Source organism: Puma concolor, chromosome E1 (assembly GCF_028749965.1).
Source record: "Puma concolor isolate L17-30 chromosome E1, mPumCon1.1.hap2, whole genome shotgun sequence".
In the NCBI taxonomy this organism is placed as follows: Eukaryota; Metazoa; Chordata; class Mammalia; order Carnivora; family Felidae; genus Puma; species Puma concolor.
The window spans coordinates 58,631,351-58,650,041 of NC_141680.1; the positions used below are offsets into that span (position 1 = coordinate 58,631,351).

An 18,691-nucleotide genomic window follows, 5' to 3' on the forward strand; every position below is an offset into this window, starting at 1 on the left:
TGAACTGGGCCAGCGGTGGGCTATTCACTCTCCTGCTCTTGTACACATGAGGCAGCTGTGGCTATAGGCCTTGGTCTTTCTTCTTTGTCCTTTCCTGTCTGGAAGCTAGCATGTGGCCCAGGGAGGCTCAGGGTCACGAAACCTAAGGTGTGAGGGAACCCCAGGGTTCTGGGAGAGTGGTGGTCTGGGGGGCTCCAGGAAGAAATGCAAACCAGGACCCCAGGGCTCGGGGACAGGGCGCCGGGCTGGGGAAGGGGTGGAAAAAGGCCCCTGGCCCCAAGGATGTCAAACTCACCAGGCCCAGAGGCAAGTTAACACTGGTTTATCTGTCCAATAACATGGCTGACCTGGCAGAGCCAGGCAGGAGCAGTAGCAGGCTCAGGCAGAGGTGTCAAAGAGGCGCTCGATCATGTCGCCCACCTGTTCCACGCGGTACTTGATGTACTTCTCAGGGTTCTTGGTGAAGGGCACGCTGCCATACCTGACCAGGCACTGAGGTCAGGAGGCAGGCTAGCAACCCCCCAGGTCGGTCTCAACCTAAGGCACTCCTGACAGGGCGCCCCTGAGTGACGTCCCCGTCTGCCCCCCAGCAAAGCCCAGGGCGCCGGCTCTGCCACCCACACCCCCCCAGCCCCTCCGTGGTTTTTTGGAAGGAGAGCAGAGACCCAGCGAGGGGGAGCGAGGGGCGTAGGGCTGGGAAGGTGGGGACCGGAGGGCTCACCTGTGCAGAAAGGCCCCATAGGTCTCCCTGACGATGTTTTTCTGAGCTTGGCGAATCTTGTCTCTCTGCTCCGTGTCAGGAATAGCCCAGGCCTTCTGGATTTTGCACAATTCTTCAAGGCCATCGTTGAAGCCCTGGCCAGCAAAAAGGTGGAAATAGAAGCGACCCAAACACAAAGACTCTGGGTCTGTGTCCCTGCCACAGCAGCGGGAAGCAGTGGAGGGGGGAGGACCCCAGCTCACCTTGAACCGCTCCTTGATCATCTGCCGCTCCTTGTCCCTCAGCTGGGGGTGGCGAGAGAGGGCAGAGAAAGCGTCCCTCAGAGCAGAGCCGCCCTGCCACTGGCTCCTTCCCCAGACACCTGAGCCTGGCCCTTTCTCCCGCTGCCCTTTGCTCGTCCCGGCGGAATGCTTGTCCATTTTTCACCCAGAGACGTGACAACAAGTATCACATCTGCTGGACAACCCTTCCCAGCCCGGGCCTTCCACCCACCTTGACTCCTGGTTGGAATACAGGTAGATTCTTCTCAGAGATGTAGTCAGTCACCTTTAACCAGCTGCCAGGAGGGGAGAGAAGCAGAAGGCAAAGAAGGGATAGCTTCAGGCTGCTGCTGCTTCCCAGGGGCTGGTTTGGGGTGTGTGTGTGTGTGTGTGTGTGTGTGTGTGTGTGTGTGTGTGTGTGTGTTTAATGTTCATTCATATTTGAGAGAGAGACAGAGTGTAAGCTGTCAGCACAGAGTCCGAGGCAGGGCTTGAACCCACGAGCCGTAAAATCATGACCTGAGCCGAAGTCGGATGCTTAACTGACTGAGCCACCCAGGCGCCCCTGGTTTGTTTTGCTTTTTAAATCTCTTGATCTACTGAGTGAGGGGGAGGTCAGCAATCAATTGGGGTCACAACTAAGCAGAACACAACTGAGATTTTTCCTTGGAAAAAGAAAACGCTCAAGCTGCTTGCTTTTAAGAACAAGAAACGGAATTCAATACGTTGAACAGATACAACCAGCTACGCTCACATCGATTTCACGGAGCATAAGGGTGGAGAAGCAGAGGAGAAAGAAAGGAGGAAGCAGAGGACAAAGGAAGGAGGGAGACCGCTCACGGAAAGAAACGCGCAAAAGGAGACCCGCAAACCAAGAGGAGCAGGGAGGAGGAGCAGAAGGGGTGCCGCAGAGCGAGGCTCCGCCAGTTCAAGAGCTCTCGCAAACTCGCTCTTTGCCTGGCCTCACATCCCCTTTCGATCCTTCTTAGCCTGCAGCCCTGGCAGCCCACCCTCCGGGGAGGCTGGCCACAGCAGCCCCGAGGACAAGGGCTGCGGTAGGGGAGGCGGCTTCCCTCTCCACCCTGCCAGTGTGGTTAAATAGCAAGTGGCGGACTGGGACTGGGTCCACAGGGGAGCGCATCCCCGTGACTGACCCCACTCTGCCTGAAGCTCGGATAGGAAGAGGGGGTAAGAGGAGGGCCCGGGGGGCGGGGGGGAGCCCACCTGCGCTGGTAGGTCTGGATCTGCTGCTCGATGTGCTCCCGGTAGGAGCGCTCGGCAGTCTTCTGGGTCACGGCCACCAGCTGGATCAGCTCGGATCTGGGGCAGGAGCAGGGAGAGAGCAGAGGGGACGGGATCGGCTCTCAGGGCCCAAAGGTGGCCGGCCTCCGCGGCAGCACCGGTGGGGCGTGTCTCACACCACTCCAGGTCCTGGGCCCACAAGGGGTAAGGCCCTGCCTCCCTGCCTGTCCAGGCAGAGGGCACAGGCTGCCCCGCGAGGGTGGGCAGGGGACCGGGGAGAGATATACACCGGCACCCGCCGCCACTCACTTCTCCAGGGCCTTGAGGATGTAGTTGTAGTTGTTGTGCAGGAAGATGGCGCTCAGAGCCGGGTCCTCATACACCTTGGACTTGCTCAGCAAGTTCAACTGCAGGTTGCCCAGGACTTTACCTGCACAGGGAAGGACGTGGCTACATCCACCATGGCAGTCTGACCAAAACGACCCAACCCCTGGGCCGCGAACCGGCTCCTACCCCTCGTCCTTGTCCCTCCCAACTTGACTCCACAAGCATCGGGGGCCCCCTGCCCGCCCGGCCCCTCTGCCCCTAAATCGGAGGTTGGGTTACGATCCCAAAGGCTAAGGGTGCCCAGGAGTGGACCGGCAGTAGCAGGAGAGCACGAAAGAAGGAAGAGGCGGCGGATATGGGGGCGGGGGGCTCCTGGCCAGCCAGACCCCACTCACAGATATACGTGCTCAGCAGGCGCTTGCTGAACTCAGAGCTGTAGCTGGTGGCTGAGGAACTGGTCTCTGGGAGAGGAGAAGGGCAGTTACTGCACTGGTGGCAGCAGCCAGGACCCTCTCCGGCCTTCCCTCGGCCCCAGGAGCCACTGTGGAAACCCTGGGAGGGGCCCCGAGCCTTCCTCGGGTAGACTGGGCGTGGAGGCGCTCGGGGCAGAGCTGGTGTCTGCGCAGCCGCTGGGCTCCCGCCTGCTGCAGGGAGCCCTCCCTCAGACTCTTCCTGGAGCCCAGGGCCAGCCCCTCTGCGGTGACAGGGTGGCATGGTGAACGAGCTGGACTGTGATCAGCAGGAAGGCCGGCAGGACAGGAGTGGGACACCCCGTGCCCCCCCCCCAGCCCCGACTCATGCTGGGTGCTGTCTACAAAGCCCACCTATCCCATTTGTGGGCTCCCCACGGCCTCTGCCCCTTCTCCCCCACTTCCCACAACCCCCTCCACCCGGCCCCTCTGAACAAGCAGAAGGCCAAGGGGGAGGGGGGGTGGACAGGGAGGGAGGGGGCGCACAGGTGCTGGGCTAGCCTGGAGGGGGCACTCAGGGTGTCGCTTGAATAAGCTCAGGGACAGAAAGTGGCCCTGTGGGGAGCTGAGACCATTAGGAGCGCCCCGAAGACACCCATGTCCCCTCCGACCCCCACTCCCCAGTAGGTCCTGAGTCTGTCCAGGGGCCTCTGTCCCCCATGGGGCTACACAGGGGCAGGATGGTGCTGCTTACCTCGGGGGTCTAAAGGAATATTGTATGTGTCCCCGAGAACTATGGAGTGAAAGGCAGTGCACTCAGAGGGGGAGGGGGAGAGACAAAGAAGGAAGAAAGACGCAAAGTGCAAACACAGGTTAGAAACCGTGTCCCCAAGTCAAGCAGACCCCTCCCCGTGACAGCCAGAACACAGACACTGGACCCCTGAAGGCAAGGGAGCATGCAGCGAAGTGGGGGTCCGGAGAACCGCAGGCCAGAGGCCGCTCCTGGCTCCTCGCCCCGAAAACGGACAGAGGGGGAGGGCCCGGGGGCCCCAACACATTGGGTTGGTTCTTGGTGCTCAGAAATGCCAACCTCCCCAGCTCCAGTGCCAGGGCAGTGATCAGCGGGTAGACACCAGGCCGGCCCTGAGACGCCAGCCCACGGAACGGTCAGCTGTGTGGGACTAACTGGGAGGACAGGCGAACACAAAAGCAGGTGGAGAAACGCGGAAGGAGGGGCGAGCCAGGCAGGGCATCTCCGACCCAGGGAGTGCCACTCTCCAGAGCCAGGAGGGCAGAAGGAGCAAGAAGGGGGGGAGGCTGGGACAGGAAAGGCACAGTCAAACCCCACTCCACAGGGCTGGAGGAAATCGCTTTCGGAGGTGGCCGGTAACCCCTGTGTTTCCAGACAGAGGGAGGAGTGGGGTATGGGGTAGGGGGCCCCACTGGGAGGTACCGAGTACCTTGGGAGGCCAGCATGGCACCAGCCGTCTCCTGGAAGTCCAGGAGCTGCTGTAGGAAGAGGATGGCCTGTGTGGGGAGGAAAGAAGGTCAAGGGCAGGACCTAAAGGTCAGAGTACCTCCCAAACGCATCCCCTCTGACCATTCCAGGGCAAATGCAGGGCCAGGGGTCTGCCCAGGGAATAGGGTGGTCGCAAGCCTCCTGCCCCGAATGAACTAGTCTACTGGGGACGCCAAGTACTTTGCCATGCATCCTGCCACCAGCATGCAGCTCTGGGCCACCCTAGGCCCCCTTCCCTCTCCAGGCCACCTGGGGCAGCACCTACGTTGCTCGTGAGCTCATGCACGGTGCCATCCTTGGGCATGTTGTATTCCTTGTCCGGGTCATTCTGTGGAAAAAACAGCCCAACTTCCAGAACCTGCTCCCAAGGCCTCGCCTCCCTCCCCACCCCGCCCCCAGGCCCCAGGCGGCCCGCTCTTGGTGCCACCTCCTGGCAGACAGGTGTCAGGACACCCGTCAGACACAAAGGCGAGCAAGACGGGACAGGACAAGTGGGGCAGGAGCTTCACCCCTTGGGGGCTCAGGAGCCCCCTGGGAGAGAAAGGGAGGCCAGTGGGTGCTGACAGGAAGCAGGCCCCTGGTGGTCCTGCCCACAGCCCCTAGGGCAGCGGCAGCAGCAGCGGAGAGCAGAGAGCACCTTGATGTTGTCAGCAAAGTCTTCCAGTGCCTTGGCTCCCACGGTCTCCATGGAGGTGATGAGGCCGGCCAGCTTATTCTTGGTGCTGGCGGCCGTTCCCTAAGGACGCAAACACAGAGCAGTGGAACCCAGCTCCTTGCCAGCTGTTTCCCTGCCCCTCACCCCAGGGCCTCCCCTCTTGTCCGGTCACCCCGTGAGTGTCTCCATGTGCCCAGGGCCCCTCTGAAGCTGCTTCCACTCACCCTGCGAGCAGAGGTGTCAGGGCAGAGAAGACGGCTCCCTCGGGAGACTGTGCCAGGCGGCAGGATCCCTCCTCCCCATGTCCCCAGGGGGTTTCCTACCCGCATACCTGGAGCACTTGGTCAAACTCGGGCTTGGTCTGCTTGAGGTGCCGCAGGATGGGGAAGACGGTGAGCACGGCAGAGAAGTCGTGCCGGATGATGGCTTTCCGGGCAGCAGACACGATGTTCTCTCCTTCCAGCATCAGCCCATCCAGCGCATCCTGAGAGAGTGGGGCGAGGGCACAGCTGACAGAGGCGCAGGGAGGTGAGAGCTGGCTCCCAGGGGTGGCAAGGGCTCCCGGAGGAGGGTGGGGGAAGACGGCATGCCCCGCAGAGGCAGCCGGCAACGGGGAGGCGCCCCAGATGCGGTGGTGGCTATGATGAAGGCTACGGACGACAGATCTGGCCCAAACTCAAGCTTCTGCAGTGACAGCTTTTGCTGGGGCATCTGGTCAGGCCCCCGGGAGCAGGGTGGGGCGGGGCAGGACCTGGATCAGGGAGTCAAAGGTCTTTTTCTGATGGTGCTCGGGGATGATGTCCATCAGCAGCTGGTACTCGCTCTGGGCCAGCTTGACGAAGGCGCTGACGCAGTGAATGTAGGCGTCGGTCTCCACGTCCAGCGTGTCGTCTCTCCCTGGGGGGACAGCAGTGCCCCTGAGCAGCTGGTCTGGAGGCGGCCATTCTCCCTGCGGGGCGTGGGGGGGGGGGGCGGGGAATGGGTCTCCCCAGCTCCTGGCCCGTAGCCCAGGCCAGCAGCACATGGGAAGGAGGTAGACCGTTCTGGCAGAAAGCTGAGAGGGCTCTAGCGGGCCTGACCGGTTCAAGGGGAAAAACGGGGCTGAATCGAGCCTTTGTCCTGGCTTCACTTTCAGCTCTGCCGGACAGTATTTATGTCCCAGAGCATCAGGTACTCAAGGTGGTAGGGAGACGGATAAACGGATGCAGAGGCAAGAGCCCTAAATCAGCTTCCTGGCTAAGGTGCACCTGACCCCAGGACTGAGGATGGTACTAGAAAGAAGCCACCCAGCCAGGGTGGGTGAGCAGCAGTGCCCACCCGTCTGAGAAAATGCTGGGCCACTGAAGGCAGTTATCAGCCCAGCCAGACCTTCTGGAATGTCTCAGGCAGCGGTGGGCCATGGGCTATGAGACTAGCCGGCATGGGGTCAACCTTTGAGAAAAGGTGATGTGAGTCCCAGAAAGGGAGGGCTCCCTGCCGGTCAGCTGCCCCAGGAGGAGACCCTGCCCCGCTATTGGAGGCTGGGACAGGGGCACCTGCAGGCAACCTGGTCCTATCAGCAAACGAACGGGCTCCGAGTCAGAGCTTTGGAGCTGTTGTTGGAGTCAGATGTCAGGGCTCCCTGCCCTGCGGGGAGCCACCTTCCAAGTAGCAGCAACTTCTCCCCTTGGCCCAGGCCCTGAGAGCCAGGCATGCACTCCCATCTGGAGAGAGGCAAGGAGACCTAGTGCCCAAAAGACAGACTTGAGAGAGAGACAGAGAGGCAGATAGGCCTGGCTCATCCTCAGAGCAGAGCCCTCCTCGGCTGCCCTCGGGCTGGGCTGCAGTACTCACCAGCCAGCGGCCCGTGCTTGTCGTTCAGGGCCTCCGACAGGTGCTTAACTCGGAAATCATGCTCGTGACCTAGCGAGATGTCGGCCGCACAGACGCGAGCAGCGTTTATCCGGGGGCCGGGTGGGCTGCCCCTCGGGGCCAGGGAAGAAGCCCTCCATCTCCCGGGTGGGGTGTGAGATGGGGTGCAGGGGAAGGGGCGCCGGAGTGGGCTCTGAGCCCCTCCTCTGCCTGGGACCACGTTGGGAACAGCCGTTTCAAGCCTGACTTGCAGTGCCCCAGACAGTCCTTGAGAGCTGCTTCTCCAAGCCCTGAGGCCAGAGAAAGCCTATAGGACCACCAAGCTCTGAAGAGCTTCTGACAGCTGCAGAGGGTCTGATGCTTGGCCCCAGGGGGTTTATCGACCTCACCCTATCAGGGAGAGAGACTCAGCTAGAGAAATGTCACTGCTGCATGAATGGGACAGCCTTCTTTTGTTTCCCAGGGTTATTCTTTCAAAGGAGGGTCAGGTCCACCAGGGCAGGGCTGTCCTTCCTCTGACAGGAGACAAGGAGGGACAGGACCTACAGGATAAGGATGGAGAGCCCATCCCCCTTGTGGCTCTCACTCCACTTTCTAAAGCTGGGGAAGGAGGGGGTGGCCTGGAGGCCTAGGCCAGCTTGGTCCTGCCACTGCTGGTCTGAGCGTGAAAGGGCTGCCCATGACAAAGAACTTGCTCTGAGTTCAAATAGGAGACAAGGACAGAGACAGGGAGGGGAGGGAGTAGGAAGCCTCAGGGAGGGCAGAGCTGCCGGCAGCCAGACAGGACCAGGCTGAGGCCGTGAAAGCTGCCCCTGTGCCAGCTGGGACGGGTGGCACCAGGGACTTGCTGTTCCCGCCCCCTGCTTCCCTCTCCAGGACTCTCCCGCGGCCCTCCTGGGGGCTTGGAGGCTCTGCCCTCCCACGAGAGTGGACACATGGAGGAGGAGGAGGGAACGGGAGAGGAACACAGAGTGATTACCTTCCAGAGGAATGAGGTTAGAGCCCCCCTTTTTCCCATCTAGACCATGCTGGGAATACTGTTTCAGAAGGTTCTGAGCCTTACGGATCGTCCCTGTCACCAGAGCCACACAGAGAGGAGATAAGAGGACCTAGGAAATGAGTGAGAGAAAACAGCAGCGGCCCTCCACCTGCCCCCCGCCCTGAGCCCCACACCCGGACCCCCCGACAGTGAGCATGCCCACACGCCATCTCTCCAGCAGGCCCCTTCCCAGGACCACCGGAGACGCTGCAGATGGGCAGGAAGGAACAGACACGGGTTGCTCTCCACACGTGGCTCCTGATTCTGCTACTGACCCTCATCGTTCTGGATCGAGTGCTTTTTAGAAAGTGCAGCGGGTGAAGGAGAGGAGATGGGCAAAGATCCATCAGGGGAAGCCAAAAATAAAAAAACTACCGAGTGGCATTTAAGTCAGAATAAACCAGGGCTCAGGACGGAGGAGTTGGTGACAAGGCTCTCACACCCAGAGGGCACAGCCGGGTTGGCAAAGCCTGGGGACCCCTGGAGGCCAGCAGGCCCAAGGCCCGGCCTGAAACCCCAGGCAGAGTCCCCGGCCCCAGGCATGCTCAGTGTTGGGATGTGGCTAAACAGAGGTCAACAGAAAACAGAACCCGGGAGTTGGTGAGACAGCACTGAGCTTCCTGGGACAGCAATGCCCAAGACGGAAGGCTTGGAGACCCTGAGGCAGCCTGGCCCCGTGCACCAAAGCCACCTGAACCCCCAAAGCAATGGGAAAAAAACTCAGAAGCTAGGATGGGGGCGGGGGGGCGTTAACAGAAGCCACGGCACAGAGCCAGAGGGAGGGCAGTAGAAAGGGTGCATGCTCTCGGCATGGGGGGAAAAAACAACAGTTAGTATCACAAGTGAAAACAACAACGAAAACAAAACTGCAGTGCCTACAGCCTCCAGGGTCAGCCACCTCTGCGGGAATGAGACATCTCAGGGCACAAAATGCGGGCAAATGAAATAGCTTTTAAAATGGACGAGGACAGCTCCCTCGATAATGAAATGCACTGGGAGGGGGGACGAGGTCCTCGTAGCTAACTCTGGTCCATCTTCCCTGGAGACTCCTGTGTCCCCCCACCCCCTCCCATGTCTCTGAACAGAGTGAGGCGGCTTGGGTCCTGGCAGCCCCCTCCCCAAAAAAGCTGGGGGAAAAGGAGCCAGGTCTGGAGTGGCTCATTTCTTTCTGTTTGTACCACATCACAATTAGCTACTAATGACCAGGTTCAGGGCCTCAGCTCAGCATCTGTCTCCCTGTGCTCTCCCCATTCGGCAAGCGGTCCTGCTAATGAGCGAATCAGATTCCTGCCCCACAAGAGACCAGGAACAGATGGGCTTGCAGACAGGCCTCGAGGAGCCTAGATAGCACGCTGCCATGGGTGTGGACGGGGGACGCTGATCGGGCAGCCGCCAAACCCATCAGGCACCCAATTACCACAGAGACGCTGAGGCTGATATTAAATTACCGACCAACTGAGGCCTCCCTGCTCCTCTCCTCTGAGCCAGGAATTGACGTCCCAGAGGCCCGATTCCCTAGTTTCCAACATGGGTCCTAACCTACTGGCGGCTGACAAGTCTGGAAACCCCACAGCAACTGCAGGGATCCTCACAGCCAGAGTTTGCTTCTGGGGCCCATAAGCCAAGGGCAGATTAGGCCCACTGTGAGCCCCAGCATGGCCAGCCAGCACTCTTGGGCCACTGCAGACCGGGTCCCAGGGCCCCCCCGACATGGGCCTGTCAGAGAAGAGACAGGGGAAGAGAGCACAGACTGGCCAAGGCAGGCAGCCTCAGAGCCTCGAGGCCCCTGCCCAACCCACAAAGGCACGGGGATAGATTGAATGTGTGCAGGCAGCTGCAGCCCAGTGGGCTGGCTTAGCACAGTCACTGTTTGGAGCCGGGTTTCTAGGTGACCGCCGGGACAGTCACCCTGGCGGGGAGAAGGCGGCGCACTTCCTGCCGGGGCCACCAGGCCCAGCTTCCCCAGCCCTCTGCTCACTTGGGCCCTGAGGGGCATGGGCAGGTCGGGAAGGAATGCCCTACACACAGCCTGCTGTCACGAGACGGGGGGGGGAGTCCCCCAGGCCACACAGGGCACGTGCCTGCCGCCCCAGCTCAGCAGTGTGGGCTAAGGTGGAAGAGGCCCCTGGTTTCACGAGCTTTCTCTCCCTGGTGCTGGTCACGGCAGCCCCTCGCCCTGCGATATCCTAGCCTCTCTTTCAGCCGAGGGCTGCAGCTCTTGGCTGCCTGACACAGCCAGGCTTGCCAAGCTGCGGCTGGCACGTGGGAACGTTTCACCTGGAGCACGGAGCCTCGGTGGACGGGGCTCGCTAGGTGGGTAGACACCTGCTCTCTGCCCTGGGTACCTACGGTCAGGGGTCACCGTGAAGACAGGCTCTGGAGGACCAACACTGCTAACCCCAGGGCGGCCGAAAGCAAGGCAGGCCCCACGCAGCCTTCTGGCTGGGGCAGGGGCTCACCTGGCCTCTTGGTGGGCTTCTTGGTGGGCGTGTCTTTCCTCTTGTTGGGGATAGCAGGGGAGTAGGGCACCCCAGAGGAACAACTGCTCTTCCGGAAGTGTTCCTTCAGGCCCTTGAGGGAGCGGTCTAGCTGGCTGGAGCGAATTTGGTAGTAGACATTCATGAAATCTGGGGAGAGACGGGGTGACAGCGCTGTGGCAGGTCCCTGCCTCTGCCCTGCCATGGGACCCTCTCTCCCACCTCCATATGCAGCGTGCAGGGCAACAACAGAGCCCACTGTTTCTGCCCGCTAACCCGTTTGTAGCACCTGCTGTGGCTCCCAGCCACCCACATAGCCTGATCCCAAATCAGCCTGTCTTTAATGTTTTTTATTTTATTTTTTATTTTTTTATTTATTCTTGAAAGAGAGAGAGACAGAGCGTCAGTGGGGGAGGGGCAGAAAGAGAGGGAAACACAGAATCCGAAGCAGGCTCCAGGCTCCGAGCTGTCAGCACAGAGCCGGAGGTGGGGCTCAAACTCACGAACCACGAGATCAACACCTGAGCCGAAGTCGGACGCCCAGCCGACTGAGCCACCCAGGCACCCCATCAGGCTGTCTTTAAAAAAGGAAAATATCCCCCAGAAAAACCGATGATTACGTTTCAAAGCTACGTTTTTTTTAGATAAAAAAATAGAAAACTAACATCCAGATTCACCTTGGTAAGGGGACAAAGGATGTGAGCAATTGACAGGACGCAAAGAGACAACGGAATGTCTTGGTGAAGGAAAAACACGCTCTATCTTTAGCTGTTAATGAGGTGCAAATTAAAAAAAAAAAAAAAGGACTGTGACAGCCCTAGATGCGATAAATGAAATTAATGAAGATGAAAGAGCCATGGGACCGTCGTGGGACTGTCAACTGGCCCCACTGACCTGGAGAGGAGCTCACAATGGCAGAAGGTTACAGATCTGTTTGCGCACTTCTATCCAATAACTGCGTCTTTGAGAAAACGCCCAACAACTCCCTACATAAGAAAAGCAATCCACACAAGTATGCTTACTGCAGCACTATTTATCAATACCAGAAAACGGGCACATCCAAAAACTCGAGTGAGCAAGGAAACACGCCATGGTACATTTCAGCAGGTCCCAACAAATGGGTCACGAGGAGCCCCGATGTAAAAAATGGGCCAAAGCACAGAGGCTCTGGCTGAAGGGTGCTGAGGGGTCTGGAGGCTATGCACTGGCCTCCCTCTTCTCCCCGGAGAGCCCCTAAAAATGCCCCGCCGACCCCGAGGCCCCCCAAAGTGCAGCTTATGAGCCATGATGGGTTCACAAGGTAACCACCTGTAGCCCTGAGACCTGTCACCACGCAGTCCGTGAAGGAAGGAGAGGGTAACAGTAATGCACACTGACAGCGTGTGTGTATATGCTAACAAATAGAAGGAGGGCTTGGGGGGGCTAAAAAACCTTAAAATTGAATATTCGTTGGAGTTTTTGTTTTCTAAAATTTTTGCTTGACTCAAGATTTTTTTTTTTTTTTTTAAATTCTAGGACCGGCTAAAGAAATGACGTTACCACCATACCGCAGAACATATGCAACTGTTAAAAAGGACAAAGGCTTTCTGCACTACTTGAAGTCTGTGACTGGGGGCGCCTGGGTGGCTCAGTCACTTAAACGTCTGACTTCGGCTCAGGTCATGATCTTGCAGTTCACGGGTTCGAGCCTCGCACTGGGCTCTGCACTGACCGCGTGGTGGAGCCTGCCTCAGCTCCTGTCTCCCTCTCTCTCAAAAATAAATAAACATCGGGGCGCCTGGGTGGCGCAATCGGTTGAGTGTCCAACCCTTCGTTTCGGCTCAGGTCATGATCTCGCGGTTCATGAGCTCAAGTCCCGTGTCAGGCTCTGTGCTGACAGGGCAGACCCTGCTTGGGATTCTCTCCCTCTCTCTCTGCCCCTACACCACTTGCTCGCTCTCTCTCTCTTTGAATAAATAAGTAAACTTTAAAAAAATAAATAAACATCGGAATCTTCATAACTAATCAAAAAAGTAAAGAAATAGGAGATTAAGGTATATAAAGAAAAGCCTGAATTTGGCTACATTCACAATTTGACACGTAAACTGTAGATTATTGCTCATGTGTGATTTCCTACGAACCTCCTTTTTATTAAAAAAACAACAAAATCCAGATGGATTAAAGAAATAAACGGGGAAAAAAAAAATCCCACTCCGTCTGGCCTTGTCACCTGGGCCCTCTCACCTTGGTTGCGGCCGTATTCCACCAGCCAGCGGGAGATGCGGATCACATCCTGGAGCACTCCCTCGGGCAGGTGCTCCAGGGGCACCTCCTCCTGGACCTCCAGCTCGTCCTCACCGCTGATCAGATCCAGGATGAGCACAGGGGAGACAACCTTACTGTGCCTGGTCATCAGGCTGCGGAACTCGGACTCCAGAGACTCCTTCCCCCGCTCAAACAGCAGTTTCTAGGGGGACAAGGGAAGGAAGGAACGGAGAGGGTTTGAGGCTGTTTCGGCATTCAGCTGGCCCCTCCTCTGCCTTCACTTCCTTTAACCCCGAGAAGAAAGACCATGAAGCCCCCCTTGCTTATGTCTTTGCCTCGTGTTCTCTCAAAGTGTAATTTCACGGGTGAAACTCAAAGTTTTATAAGATACAGGTGCTTCACAAATATTGGCTGACTGTTTTCTCACTGAGCCATTAATGTGTCCTCCTGTCAGAAAATGGTTTGCAGGGGCGCCTGGGTGGCTCAGCCGGTTAAGCATCCAACTCTGAATCTCAGCTCAGGTCATGATCTCACGGGTTCATGAGTTCGAGCCCTGCATCGGGCTACGCACTGTCAGTGCAGAGCCTGTTTGGGACTCTCTCTCCTCCCTCTCTCTTTGGACCTCCCCCGCTTGCGTTCTCTCAGAATAAGTAAATTAAAAAAAAAAAAAAAAAAGGAAGGAGAAAATGGTTTGCAAAAGAAAAAAATAGATCAATTGAACCATGTCAAACGAAAAACTTCTGGGCTGCAAAGGACACCACCAAAAAAGTGGAAAAACAGGGGTGCCTGGGTGGCTCAGTCGGTTGGGCGTCCGACTTCGGCTCAGGTCGTGATCTCGCGGTCCGTGAGTTCAAGCCCCACATCGGGCTCTGGGCTGACAGCTCAGAGCCTGGAGCCTGTTTCGGATTCTGTGTCTCCCTCTCTCTCTGACCCTCCCCTGCTCATGCTCTGTCTCTCTGTCTCAAAAATAAATAAATGTTAAAAAAAAATTTAAAAAAAAAGTGGAAAAACAACCCACAGGATGAGAGAAAACATCTGCAAATTGTATATCTGATAAGGAACAGATATCCAGAACATCCAAGAGAAGAGAAAACATGTGTCCACACAAAGAGTGTACATGAGGGTTCACAGCAATGCTACTCATAATAGCCCAAAAATGGAGAGTCCATCAAGTGGAGAACGGAGAACCAGAAGAACGTGGGCCATCCACACAATTTGGTATTATTCAGCCATACCCAGGACTGAACACTGACATACAACACTATGTGCATGAACCTTGAAAACATTATGCTAAGTGAAAGGCAGTCACAAAAGGTCACATATTATACGACCCTATTCACATCAGAAGCCTGGAAGAGACAAATCTGGGGAAAGAGAGCACAGACCAGTGACTCGCAGAAGCTGGGTGAACGGGAAGAGGGGTGGAGGGGCATGGCCGCCAGTGGGTTCGGGGTTCCTGTTCGGGTGATCAAAGTGTTCTCAAATCGGTCCCAGGGACGTCGTGCAACTCTGTGATTACACTAGAACCAGTGAACTGCATACTTTAAGTGAGCAAACGTTATGGTATGTGAACTGTATCTCAATAAAGATGTTTCAAAAACGAGAGAGGAGGGGCACCTGGGTGGCTCAGTCGGGTGGGCATCCGACTTTGGCTCAGGTCATAATCTCGCGGTTTGTGGGTTCGAGCCCTGCATTGGGCTCTGTACTGACAGCTCAGACCCTGGAGCCTGCTTCGGATTCTGTGTCTCCCTCTCTCTCTGCCCTTCCCCTGCTCATGCTCTGTCTGTCTCTCAAAAATAAGAAACATTAAAAAAAAATGTAATGGCAAATTTTATATTATGTATTTTTTTTTTTTTTTAACCATAGCAGAAAAAACACAAATGCACGTATAAAGATCAAATGTTAAATTTATGGGGCGCCTGGGTGGCTCCGTTGGTTGAACACCCGACTCTTGATTTTGGCTCAGGTCATGATCCCAAGGTCGTGGCAGCGAGCCCTGCATTGGGCTCCTTGCTGAGCACGGAGCCTGCTTAAGATTCTCTCTCCCCCTCTCCTTCTCCCCCTCTCCCCAACTTGCGTTTGCGCACTCTCTCTCTCTAATAAAAAAATAAGTACAAGAATAAAACATATTTATATTTGATGTGTAACTTACAGTTCAGTCAAATTATAAAAACGTACTAAAAATGTGTTATCTATAATTCCTGAGGCAGAAATCTTAATGCCTACAGTATGCATATTGTATTACCTACTAGTGTTTCTTCCATACGTTCTCTTTTAAGCTGGTCCAGTGTCCCTCATGAGACCAGGACAGGGGCTGGTGTGCCCAAACCTCCCACATTAGCCCGCGGGCCCCTCACCACTTTGTTGAGCTCTGGGCTGTCTGGGCTATTGTCCTGGAAATACTCCACCGCCTTCTGAATCTTGGCCATGCTCCGCAGATACTCTTCCAGCCTGCCTGTGGGGCTGTGAAGGACAAGAGGTGCATTAGCTTGGGCAGTGGAAGATGAAAAGCAACGACCATGTGAACGGTATTTGGAAGAGAAGAGAATTAGCAAGGGAATTCTAGGCTCAAATATTCAAGCCCTCCTTTCGAAAGCCTAGGGTCACTGGCCCAAGAGGTGTCAGCCATGTGACCCTCTGGCCCTAGCTCACCCCTCCCTGATGATTTTCTCAGTGTCACTGGCCACATGGTAGTAGCTGATGACGTGGTCCAGGCAGGATAGAGTCTTCTCAACATTCTCCTGCAGCCGCTGCAGGTTCTCTGTCTGCTTGTGCACAGGGATGATGGAATTCTCCAGCTTCATAAGGCGGCTCTCAAAGGAGGACAGGATAGACACCTGCGGAGGGCAGCCCAGTCTCAGGACTCAGGGTTGTCCCCGGACTGCTTCTACCCACCCACGGGGTCTTTGGCATTTGCTGCCTTTTCTCTGGCTTTCTAGATAATAAAGTCCATGAGGGAAGGGAGAGGGCGTACTTGTTCATCACTGTACCCCCAGCACCCCCCATGTGCAGAGCACAGAGGAGGCGGTCCAGATAAAGTGGATGAAGTTTGATTTGAGGGCAGGCCAAGCATCAAATGAACTCCTTCTAAGGTAATCACCCCAGGATGGCTTCCCTTCCACCCTCTGAAGCCAAATCTCAATTTCACCTTCTCTCTGAAGCTTTCCTAGATTGAACGGGAAGTGGTTTCATACAGAGTAGCCTCCAATGCATTGCTCGTACCTTCAAAACCCTCTCTCTCTAAGGGCGAATCTCATTAAATAAGGACTAGAACTTTATGACTGTGGTACTTAACACATACCCGAGTTTGTATCTACTCAATTTGAGCTTTCCCAGTCTCTTCTAGAAATAAGGAAGGAAACTCGTATTTGTTGAACACCTATTGTAGACCAGGTACTATGCAAGATGCATTCCCATTGGCTCCTATGACCTTCACAGCCACTTTGGGAGGCTGGCATCGTCTCTTAGTAGACGAGTTAACTAAAGGTCAGAGTTACCTGTCAGGAGCCACACACACATAAGACGATCTGTCTGATTTCAAAGCTCCATCTACCCCTAAAGCCCTCTGAGGTGAAGGCTGAGTTTACTCTGCCTCCGAATCTCAGGCTAACCTGGTCCTCTGATCATCACTTGAATTGAGGATGACACAGGACCAGTACTACCTAGCCCACGTAAATCTGTCTCGCTAAATGACTGAGGAAGGGGGGAAGGAAGAATGGAGAGCTTGGACAGAAAGCCGAAAAGTCTGCGCCAGCAGGGGCTACGGCATCCCCAGTGAAGGGGCGGAAAAGGGGAAGAGAGCTAGATAAGACACCCACACTGTTGCTAGAGAAACCCTCACATTACCACCATCACAACCCCTGGCCTTCTGTACCGTTACCGCCAGGAAAGGGCTCTCGCCCAGGGTCTGGAGACCTGTCTGGCCCTCCCACCCGAGGGGTTACTCACCATGTTCTTGGTGAGCTGGTCGCTCTTCTCCAGGCTGTCTCTGATGAAGGACAGCGTCTCTTCCTCCTGGGGGAAGCGGGGGGAGGACATCTCAAGAAGCCGAAGGCTAAAGCAGACCATCGCGTCCAACCTCACGGCCTCGCCCCCAACCCCTTCTCCTCGCAGAGTGTGCTCCCTCCTAGCCCTGTCTCCTCCCTGAGTAGAAGCTCTGGCCCGGATCTCGGCCCCTTCCCTCACCTGCTTCCCAGCCCCAGCCTCACCTGCTTCAGCTTGTCCTCGATCTCCCGCCGCCGGGCGGACGCCTCCTGCGGGGGGATCATCGCCTCGGCCCAGCAGCTCCCACTCCCTTGTGCCTGGCCTCTGCGAGCCTTCTCGGCTCCCGTCTGTGCCACACCCACTTCCGCCTTTGGTCCCTCCCCGGGGCGCGCTGGTGGTGCCATGTTGGGAGTGGCAGTCGGAACTGAGCTTGCGCGGAACTAAGTAACGGGCGGGTGTAGGTGGCCATCTTGGGTGTGGCAAGGGCGGGTTGCCTGCCTTGTCCGAAAAGGTTCACAAGTGGCGTTGTATTGCGCGGCCGGCAGGAAGGTGACAGCTCGTTTGCCGTCTTCGTATGCATGCTGACCCTCTGGACAAAGGCCGCTGGGGAAGACCACAAATTTGTTTCCCTAGATCGCATTTTGTGTCCAGGCACCGATATCGCGTTCCCCGCAGACCGCAGCACGAAGCGTGTCACACCGTAGGCCCCGAATGTGTGGCCATTTAATGAACTAGGGGCTTGCGTAGTGGCTTCTTCTTTCGTTCCTACAGTACGCAAAACTTTATGGAGCGGGCCGTGTGTGCAAGCCCCGGACTGGGAGCTGGGGACAGAGTGATCGCTCATGACCCGGGTGTCAGCCATAACCATAATCCTGGCTTGTGTGGGGCAGGCCAAATTCCAAGCCGCACCCTACAGCAGCAGTTTTAGAGAGAGCTCTGGTTTTATTTGTTGGGGGGGGGGGGGGACGGGGGGCGGGGGGGGGCGGGGAGGGGGTTAGGGAGGAACCAGGCTGCGGGTAGAGAAGGGTCTTCTGGGAGCTTACCTAGATCGGGAAAAGGTACAAGGGGGAAGGCTGAAAGATCTGAAACCTGCCTGAGGGATTGAGGCCCAGCATCTTAACTATTATCAGTTAGGGAAAGATGGGCGCCTGTCTGCAGGGATTCAGACCCACAGGGAGCATTTTTCACAGAGGCTTTGGGGCAATGAGATAAGGCTTGGAAGGCTGGCAGGGCCCCTTCTCCAGAGTTCCAAAACATCCTAACTCCTCTGCCCAGAACTTCCACTAACCACAGCTGCAGGGGCCCTGCGTTCAAGGTCCCTGCAGAGCGCTGGATGTTCTGTATTCACAAGACTCAGCTCCTGCAAAACCTAATGTCACTCCTTCCTCCATCCCTTCCCTGCCCACTCTCCCCTAATCCTTGGGGAGGTAAATGGCTGTGTGGTTTTCCTGCGTTCCTCTACGGACTCAGCATCCAGGCGGAAGGGGACAGACAACAAGGCATGTACTGGTGGGTGAGAATATTTCAGGATACCAAGCCATAGCATCCCCAAGGTCACCCCACGACCCACCACATCAAAGAGGAGGGAGGACAAGATGGGACCAAGAGCCCAGAGAGGGATTGGGCAGCACTTCCACTGGGGCAGGAGGACAGTTACAAAAGTTGCATTGAAGGAAATCTCCATGAAGCACAGCCCCCTTGCAGATGGGGCAGATAAGAAAACAGATTCATTGTGGAAGGGCACCTGGGATGATTTCACTGAGGTAGTCGTCATGCAATCCTAAGAACTACGTAACGGGGAAAGTTTAAACAGTGAGGTGCCACGGTACAGAATGAAGGCCAGGAGGGCTATCGTGGAAAAGGCTTTGAGCTCAGCGGAGCAGCCCAGAGGGGCTCCTTCAGCACCTACTTCTCTGAACAGTTCCTAGCCCACAGGAGATGCTCCAGAAAAGTATTGATAAC

General features: G+C 56.6%; 1 protein-coding gene across 9 annotated transcripts; it reads right to left on the minus strand.

Moving 5' to 3' along the window:
- Nucleotides 1–306: 306 nt before the first annotated feature.
- EXOC7 (exocyst complex component 7) lies at nt 307–17,093 on the minus strand. Of its 9 annotated transcripts, XM_086688105.1 has the most exons (22): nt 16,954–17,093; nt 16,694–16,759; nt 15,398–15,582; nt 15,103–15,208; nt 12,725–12,947; nt 10,484–10,651; nt 7,965–8,057; nt 6,968–7,036; nt 5,886–6,031; nt 5,466–5,618; nt 5,117–5,215; nt 4,745–4,807; nt 4,421–4,487; nt 4,037–4,235; nt 3,715–3,755; nt 2,946–3,011; nt 2,533–2,653; nt 2,206–2,301; nt 1,214–1,277; nt 964–1,005; nt 722–855; nt 307–481 (listed from the first exon to the last, which is right to left on the minus strand). In XM_086688105.1, the coding sequence occupies exons 1-22, from the start codon at nt 17,011–17,013 to the stop codon at nt 379–381; spliced, it is 2,364 nt and encodes a 787-aa protein (XP_086544231.1). In that variant the 5' UTR covers nt 17,014–17,093; the 3' UTR covers nt 307–378. The 9 variants fall into 9 exon arrangements, with proteins under 9 accessions (XP_086544231.1, XP_086544223.1, XP_086544226.1 ...); XM_086688097.1 differs by lacking the exon at nt 4,037–4,235 and having other exon boundaries at nt 3,715–3,753; XM_086688100.1 differs by lacking the exons at nt 4,037–4,235; nt 7,965–8,057 and having other exon boundaries at nt 3,715–3,753.
- Nucleotides 17,094–18,691: the final 1,598 nt, after the last annotated feature.

Coding starts and splice junctions, on each gene's coding strand:
- EXOC7 (XM_086688105.1), bottom strand. CDS start 17,013: ATGATCCCCCCGCAGGAGGCGTCCGCCCGGCGGCGGGAGATCGAGGAC. Junction 10,652..12,724: donor GGAATACGGCCGCAACCAAG/GTGAGAGGGCCC, acceptor GTCTCTCCCCAG/ATTTCATGAATGTCTACTAC. Junction 482..721: donor TATGGGGCCTTTCTGCACAG/GTGAGCCCTCCG, acceptor GTGCCTGGTCAG/GTATGGCAGCGTGCCCTTCA.